At 42.6% G+C, this 8,893-nt stretch overlaps 1 protein-coding gene across 3 annotated transcripts in view; it reads right to left on the reverse strand.

Annotated features, from left to right (window-relative positions):
* Nucleotides 1–8,494, reverse strand: part of ARL15 (ADP ribosylation factor like GTPase 15) — a 540,185-nt gene extending 531,691 nt beyond the window's left edge. For all 3 annotated transcript variants that reach the window (XM_023734973.1, XM_023734972.1, XM_004380461.2), the window contains exon 1: nt 8,209–8,494. In XM_023734973.1, coding sequence (XP_023590741.1) covers nt 8,209–8,256 — 48 coding nt within the window. In that variant the 5' untranslated portion in view covers nt 8,257–8,494. The remainder of the gene's footprint in view (nt 1–8,208) is intronic.
* Between the last annotated feature and the right edge of the window lie 399 nt (nt 8,495–8,893).

The raw sequence follows: 8,893 nt of genomic DNA on the forward strand, positions 1-8,893 counted from the left end.
ACTTAACACCAAAGTTTATGCAAAAGAGTAAAAGAGAGAGTGAGCAACAAAGAAAAGCAAAATTCGTAAGCAAACTCTCTGAACACAAGGTACAAACCCGGACAGATTCACCAGCAGGAGCTGTATTGTAACAGAGTTCCTGGGAGGGCCTCCCTTGATTCAAACCTAGCCCTGACACTCCACTGGTCTCATGATCTTGGCCAATACTCAACTTCTCAGAGCCTCAAGTTTCCTCTTCTGTAAGTCAGTAATGTATGGTTAACAGGACTGTTAGAAGGATTAAATCAGATGATGCAGGTAAAACATTTGTACTGTACTTGGAATATAGTCCCTTATTTACCAGGCACCACAGTGAATTCTGGTGATGAACTGGTGATCAAGATGGTCAAGGATCCTGTACTAATACAGGTTACACACTCAGATGACAGCCACTGCCCTGGGGTCATCCAAGGGACATTCTCACGCCATTAATACTAGAAGTCAGGACCTGCTACATAAATTTATGGAGTCCAGTACAAAATGAAAATGCAAAGTCCCTTGTTCAAAAATTATTAATTTCAAGACGGAAACAGCACACACACACACACACACACACACACATACACACACACATATACACACACACAATCATTAATACAATTTGTGAGAAGTACCAGAGGAAACTCCAGTTTCTTTTTACCCACAATGCAGTTATCAGCCCTTCCCTATAAATCTTTCCCTCTCCTTAGAAACATAACCCTTTACAGTCGAAGTCATCAGAGGACTTTGCCCAACGGAAATCCAGAAGCAAAAGGCTGCTTGGGGCCTGGCGTCTTCTGGGGACAGCCCCACTTCCCAGATAGCACTTGGTAAAGGAGTGTAACAGACTTAAAACAGATAGATAAATATATCTGGGTCTCAGTGGCCTCTTCAAAAGAAAACGTGGTTATGTGGCAGGCAGAAACATGCCCCTGAAGTGACACCAGGGGGCTGAAGCTAACAGGGTTGCCTGGAAACCCATTTACAGTCACTTAATAGAACATTTGATGCTGAAGATTACATTAGTGACCAGAGTAGGACATTGTGGGGTGGGAGGGTCAATTCTCTTTCTACCCAGCTGTCTCCATAAGTGGCAGAGGCCGAGTTCTTGAGGACACAGGCATCAGTCAGCCTGTTCACGGCCCAGTGGTCAAGAGCACTTTTCTGCACCTGTTCACCCAAGAAGCATAGTATTAAAAATATACTGCTAAAATTGCAACTGTATTCCCACAGCTTTAAAACCAAGCTGCCTGAGCCTCTGCCCCAGCATAAAAGAGAATGGGCTCCACTTCCCACAGGGAAGGCAGCAGAGAGGGAAAGGCTGGGGCCACAATCCCAACTCTATTATTTGCTATCTGTGAATCTGGGGAAACTGCACAACCTCTCTAAGTCTCGGTTTAAATGACATTACATGTGGAAAGTGTTTACTACATTGTCTGGCACATATAAGTGTTCAATAAATACTAACAGATTTTACTCTCCAAATTATAACTCATAGTGTGTTTTCTGCTAGGACTCACACTACAAAACCAGAGCAACTGAAGCTAATATAAGGTCGAGAACCAGAGTTAACACTTTTCTATGTGAACTCTAGAGATGGTAGATCATTGTTTACTATGTTCGTGCTATTTTTATCTTACGATTTATTAATAAAGGAATATTTATTGTGACTATTTGCCTCACTCAAAGTTCAGAATTTAAAATGTTTGTCCTATATCACTACTTTATAGTGAGTCACACCAAATACAACTTGTAATATTCACAGTCATTCAGGGTTAAAAACAACTCATTTTTAAGACAACTGAACATCACATGAAATTATAAATGTATCTTCACTCCTCATTTTGAATGGGCTTATTTATGAAAATGAGGGAAACCAATCCAATGAGCTGGACTGACACAATAGCCACAACAATGTACTTAAATATACCAACAATCATGAAGATGGCACAGGACTGGGCAATGTTTCATTCTGTTATACATAAGGTCACCATAAGTTGGAGCCAACTCAACAGCAACTAACAACAACAGAACCATCTGAGGTACATCATGAGTTTCTGTTCTTGGTTGCTTAGTTGGTTTATAGCCTATGAATGGTGTTGGATTTGTGTTGATTCATCCACCTTCTCATCGGATCTTCCCCAACTGAGGCATACAATTTTGTTATGGCAGGTGCAGCCTATGAGCAACAAACTAGGCCAAGTTCACCAGTCTATACCAGTTGCCATGGAGTTGACTTCGATTCATGGTGACCCCATGTGTATTAGTTAAAGGTGTGTACTCCATGGGGTTTTCAATAGCTGATTTTTCAGAAGTAGATCACCAGGCTTGTATTCCAAGGCACCTCTGGGTGGACTCGAACCTCCAACCTTTTACTTAGCAGCCGAACGCATTAACCATTTGCACCACCAAGGGATTCCTAACCAGTCTATACAAGGAAAAAACATACAGAACTCCGCCATTTTTTTTTTTAACATTGAGCAAATCTGCTGCAAAACACCTCCTTAAAGCATTAAAAAGCAAAGATGTCACTTTGAGGACTAAGGTGCACCAGACAGAAGTCATGGTGTTTTCAACTGCCTCATATACATGCAAAAGCTGGAAAATGAATAAGAAAGACGGAAGAATTGATACATATGAATTACTGGGTTGGCAGAGAATACTGAATATACCATGGACTGCGAGAAGAACGAACAAATCTATCTTGGAGAAGTATAACCAGAGTGATCCTTAGAAGCAAGGACGTGTGGACATATGATCAGGAGAGACCAGTCCCTGGAAAGGACATCATGCTTGGTAAAGCAGAGGGTCAGCAAAAGAAAGGAAGACCCTCAAGGAGATGGATTGACACAGTGGCTGCAATGATGGGCTCAAGCACAGCAGTGATTGTGAGAATGGCGCAGGACCAGGCAGTGTTTTGCTCTGTTGTACACAGGGTCGCTATCAGTCAGAACTGACTCGACGGCACCTAACGACAATGATAAATCCAAGACTAATCAAGCATTTGTAGTTGTCACATTCTCAACTCTAACCTTGCATTTTAGTTCATAATAAAACAAAGTAACACATATAAAATATGAAAGAAACATACCAGAAAGCAAAGGAGTGCATCACAAGCTGCCATCCTCCCCTAGGTGCCATACCTGACCTGCCCTGCCACAGGTCCCCCTACAGCCATGCTCCAGCCAGTCCTGCAGCCAAGGAGAATGTCATAGGTAGGGGCTCATCACCCATGACTTTTAGAGTCATGCACAAAGCAGGCGTTCGATAAATATTTGTTGAGTGGATTAATGAAAATAACATGGTGAAGACTTATTTTTATAAGTATTAAACAATCTTCATGAGAGTCTTATGATTTCCTGCTTGCTGATGACTAAACCCCAATCTTTCCATATGTTGAGAATAGTTTAAAAGGTAAGTCTAATACTTACCACCGAGTGGCAATAGTTATTCCACAGGAGGTATAAGAATAATATCAAATATCACCAATATAATCACAATACATTAACATTTTATATTTCAAAAGCAATGTGTTGTTTATAAATCACTTTCTCATTTAATCTTCATAGACATTACACAGAATATAACAAATCTTATTGTTGTTTTTTTGATGGCAGAAAAGGGAAATAGGTGAAATCTACCATAAACCAACTAAGAAAGTCAAGGAAAAAAAAAACTTTTGAACTGAAGGGAACCTGGACATTGATCTTGTCCAACCTCCCAAGAAAATCTGGTTAAACATGTTTTTCCGTTTCATTATAACTGGACTATTTTCTCCTACCTTATTCAAAAAGCTCTGCACATCATCTTACTAATTCTACCTGTCAGTAGAGAAATGGAGCAAGATGCTGGTACTGCCTGTTGGAACAGCAACAAAACCTTTACCTACAGGCTTGACAGGTATGAACATGGCCTTTAAACCTCACAATGGGGAAAAAAAAAAGAGGTGCTGGAGTGTGGCCTCCTAGGAAGACTCCCTTATCAACTGGAAAAAAGAGATCTTGATTTTTAAATTGCCACCCAGGCTAAACAAATTACATCTGATAAAGTTAAGAGTAAAAGATACATTCTGCATTCCACAAAACCAAACACCTAATCCAAACAGATTTTATCTCAGCTCAGTTTAGAAGCTGGTGAGAAAAAGTAGAATTGTCCCTTCATGTCATATTCATTCAGTTCAACAAATAAATATCCTACCACTTTCCAGTACCATGCAAGGCAGTGGGTGATACATACAATTATTTACGATTAGCCAGTTACCACATATCTCCCTGAACTAAATGAATAAAAAAAAGTTACTGTCGAGTCAATTCCTACTCATGGCAACCCCATGTGTTCCACAGTAGAACTGTACTCCATAGGTCTTCAACGGCTGTGACCCTGAAAGTAGATCGACAGGCCTGTCTTCGTAGGTGCCTCTGGATGGATCTGAACCACCAACCATTCAGTTAGTAGCCAAACAGTTAAAAACCTTGTCTTAAACATTAAGGGACAGTCCCTCACCTTATCTATCACCTCTAATTGAGAGTACTTCTCTCAAGTTAAGAAATCAACAGTAACTTCTGAAATACAGATTCTTCATCTGTTTTAATATCTCAATTCTATTAAAAGCTGTTAAAAATAGCACCTCCATCTTTCTCTCACTTCTATTCCTTTCTACTCTCCTCCACAGGAAAAGGTTAAGTGATGACATCCAGTCCAAAGAACAATGGACAATACATACACACAGCTCCCTCTTGCAACTTCCACAGCAGTAAGAAAGTCAAACACCAATTAAAAAAAGAAGAAAAAAAAAGAAGACACACATCATTATTCCTGTCAAGTGTACAGATGAGGCGCTTACTCTAGTCCAGAAACTCAGCAAAATCTGGCAAGTCAAACCTGGAATGAAAAGGAGCCTTTCTTTCTGGGTACTAAGTAAAAGAAGTACAGCCAGACTGCTCCTTGGAAGCGAGGATGGCAAGACATCGTCTCATGTACTTTGGACATGTTATCAGGAGGGACTAGTCCCTGGAAAAGGACATCATGCTTGGTAAAGCAGAGGGTCAGGGAACAAGAGGAAGACCCTCAACGAGATGGTCTGACACAGTGGCTGCAACAATGGGCTCAAGCATAACGACTGTTAAAATGGTCCAGGACTGGGCAGCATTTAGTTCTGTTGTATACAGGGGCTATGAGTTGGAACCGACTTGATGGCATCTAACAACAAGTAAAAGAACCTAGAAATTGATTTAATTTTAAAATAAGATCACAGACACTGTCAAATAAATTTTTATTTTTCAGAAATTGGTTTTTCATAAACATCAGAAAAGTTATGCATAAGGAAAAAAGTCAATTTGAAAGAAGAAGAAACGAATGATCTGTCGTAGATCATTTTTTCTGAAAGCTGTTAGGCAAAACGTAAATACAAAAAGATCACCTCAGGAGGAGTTTTTTTTGTTTGTGTGTGTGTGTGTGTGTGTGTGTTTCAGTCCAATCTCAGTAAAAACTGGACTTAATGCTTAAAGATTTTCTTAAACCTTTTGATTGGGGATACTTTGCACACTCAAAAACTGAACTGTTTCCTTTAAGATTCTTTTCCTCACCTCCAATAATTACCTAAATAATGCTTTGCTGAAGAAGAACTGGCACATTTGAATTACGGTATTGGCAAAGAATACTGAATATACCATTGACTGTCAGAAGAATGAACAAATTTGTCTTGGAAGAAGTACAGCCAGAATGCTCCTTAGAAGCAAGGATGGCGAGACTCATCTCACGTACTTTGGACATGTTATCAGAAGGGACCAGTCCCTGGGGAAGGATGTCATGCTTGACAAAGTAGAGGGTCATTGAAAGAAATGAAGACCCTCAATGAGATGGACTGACACAGTAGCTGCAATAAGGGGCTCAAGCAAAGCAACGACTGTGAGGATGGTGCAGGACCAAGCAGTGCTTCATTCTGTTGTACCAAGGGACACTATGAGTCGGAAACGACTCCACAACACCTAACAACAATGCTTTGTTACTTTTTATGGGAATGTCTCACTACACTTGTGATTTTTTTAAAATAGCAAAGTTAAGGTGACAAAATAATAATTTTTTAAAACATAAGCTAAACTAGCGTAGGGGCGTGACAGGTAAAACAGGAAGGAATGTCAAGTTTGGGGCACATTATTTTGACACCAAACTGATAGTAAGCTGGCAAACAAATTAATCTGCTTTTAGGGTAAACTAGAGCCCACAAACATTCATCTACCCACAATTAAATTATGCCTATCTGAAAACCCCGGTGGCGTAGTGGTTAAGAGTTCGGCTGCTAACCAAAAGGTTGGCAGTCCCAATCCACCAGGCGCTCCTTGGAAACCCTATGAGGGTAGTTCTACTCTGTCCTATAGGGTTGCTATGAGTCTGAATCAACTCTATGGCAATAGGTTTGGTTTATTTTGGTTGAGAGATTAATCTGACTAATTAACCAGTGTTTACAATATTGTTTTCACTAACTGTTTTGGTAGGTTTGACACCTCAAAGATAGCCTTTGATGCAATCTGTAAATTTAAAACACACCTAGTGCAAAAAGAAAATAATAAAATGATCAGAACCACTTGATTTTCTCTTTAGGAACTAAGCTAAGTATTTAAAATTAGCTTTCAATAGTATAGGTAATGTTGCTCTTTCCTATTTGGCAATTATCCTCAGCAACTTTGGCTTTAATTTGGGCATAATACTGTATTTTACAAGACAAGCTACAAATTAACCAGTTACTTAATTTAGAAAATAATCTTCCAGTCACATTAGGCAACTCTCTTAACCAACATGGCACTTTGCATTTTAAAGCATGCTTTACATCAGATAATATGCTTAATGGTAGTGGGTGGATATCGTCCCAAGATCACAAACATAGAGGAAGTTACTGCCATCAGCAGAAGAATAACAAAATAACAAAACAGAATTTGAACTCAGATTTTTTGACTCTGGTCCAGTGCTCCACTCACAAGGTCAAGTTTTAACTGCAATGACCATCCTCCCTCACAAGCTCATCAAGCCACAAAGCTTTAGGGAAAACATTTTCTCCATGTAAACTAAAATAAGCCCAAATACACAAACAACATTACAAAACCAGTCATTGTCCAACATTTCTTTATCAGGAAAGCATTCATAGTCTTTCTTAGTACAGCCTAAAGTGTAATTCCTAGAAGGCGCTCGCAAATCTCTGCCAGGCCAATCTGCAGTAGAAAACCGAGTGCATGTGTCCAACAAGATGACAGGAGGGCCAATGTTTTTAACTCTACTCCAACTCTGCATTGCAACAGCGGTTCTGTCTCACAAGGTAAACATAGTAATTGTATAGAATCTGACACAGCCAATGTAAATGAGGATTCCCTTGACCAGAAACATGCAGCTATGGGGAAATGTAATTTCTGGAACAATACATGGTGCTTGCATAATTCCACAAAACAAACACACAAATCATTTTTTAAAATAACGTTCAGTCCCAGCTCTGTGCTGACACTTTTCCTACCTAAACTTCTCAGTACAAGCCTAGCCTAAAAGCACAGTAGGGACCCAATCCCTGCACAGGGTAAAAGCAGCATGCACCCACGGTTTGAGCTGAACGGCGGGGCTTTGCCTGCCAAGTCCTGTTTCGGCCAGGTTGTGATGTAGTTTAGTCGCGTCTACTTTACGGTAATGTTCTTTTAAAACCCCGCCGCGACCGAGGTCATAGCTTTAGAGATCTAATAACAACCAAATGACCGAGGCTGCCAGGCACTTAGTAAGCCTTTCTGGTTATGGCTCTTTAATAGTACCTGGAGTTCTGCTGGAGGGAGAGCGGAAAACTCCTGCTTCCCCGGAAAGAAAGTCCTTTGCGGGGAGCGCAGAGGAAAGCAAAGACACCGACCGCAGGCAGACGCCCCGCCGCCGCGGCCCCATCTCTCGGGCAACCCCAGCGCGACCCTCGCCCCGCAGCCCGGCTGGCCCCGGCCGCACCTTTACCTGTCAGTCCCACCACCCACTCTGTGCTGCTGCCGCGCGGCCCCGACGGCCGCCTTTCCGACTCCCGGGCACAGCTTTTCAGCTGGCTGCAGGAGAAAGAACCCCAAAGGCATCCCATCCCAAAGAAAGAAAGCAAAAAGCCTGTCCCTCCAGGCGGAGGGACATCGGGCACGTCGGAAGCTGAGAGGTGACACGCCGCCCCTGTCCCGCACCTACCAGATAATCCATGTACAGAAACGCCTCAGTTATCCGGAGATCAGACATCCGGCAGCCTAAAGCATCCGGAACGGCTCCGAACCCGGAAAAAAAAAGCAGCGTCTCTGGCTGCGAGCGAGCAGCCCTTGAAAAGCCAGCAACAGCGAAAATAGCCGAGAGCAGCCGAGGAGACGAAGATTACACAAGGGGCGCGGCGATTGGCCGGTCGCGCGAGAAGAGGGAAAGGATAGCGCTCATTGGCTGCGGCACCTATAAAAGGCAGGCCATTGCGGGTGGTAGGAGAGAAGCGCGGGAGAGGCGAGGGTGCTGGTTTCAGTCTGGAGGGCGGAGGGGCGGGCGCAGGGCGGTGCAAGCAGAAGAACGAGCCGGGGAGAGTGGAAAATCGGCAGGTGCTGCAAACCGCCGGCGTTGTGTGTGCTTCCGCAAGTCTCCTGGTCAGATAAACGGAGCAGAGCTCCATGCTCCAGTACCAGGGAACCTTGGAGTCCCCTCCCAGCCACTCCCCAATAGGAAGCAAGCGTTGCAACTTGGGAGGCGAGGTAGCCACAGACCCTTAATGTCTCTCTTGGGAAAGATTTCCTAAAGGCTTTGCGGTCACGAAACGGTACCGCAGGGACGACAAGTGTGGAAGAGGGTACTTTGTGAACAGGCAAACCGGTACGTGACTCGGGGACCGGAAGACCCC

This window comes from Trichechus manatus, unplaced genomic scaffold (genome assembly GCF_000243295.1).
Source record: "Trichechus manatus latirostris isolate Lorelei unplaced genomic scaffold, TriManLat1.0 scaffold00074, whole genome shotgun sequence".
Classification (NCBI taxonomy): Eukaryota; Metazoa; Chordata; class Mammalia; order Sirenia; family Trichechidae; genus Trichechus; species Trichechus manatus.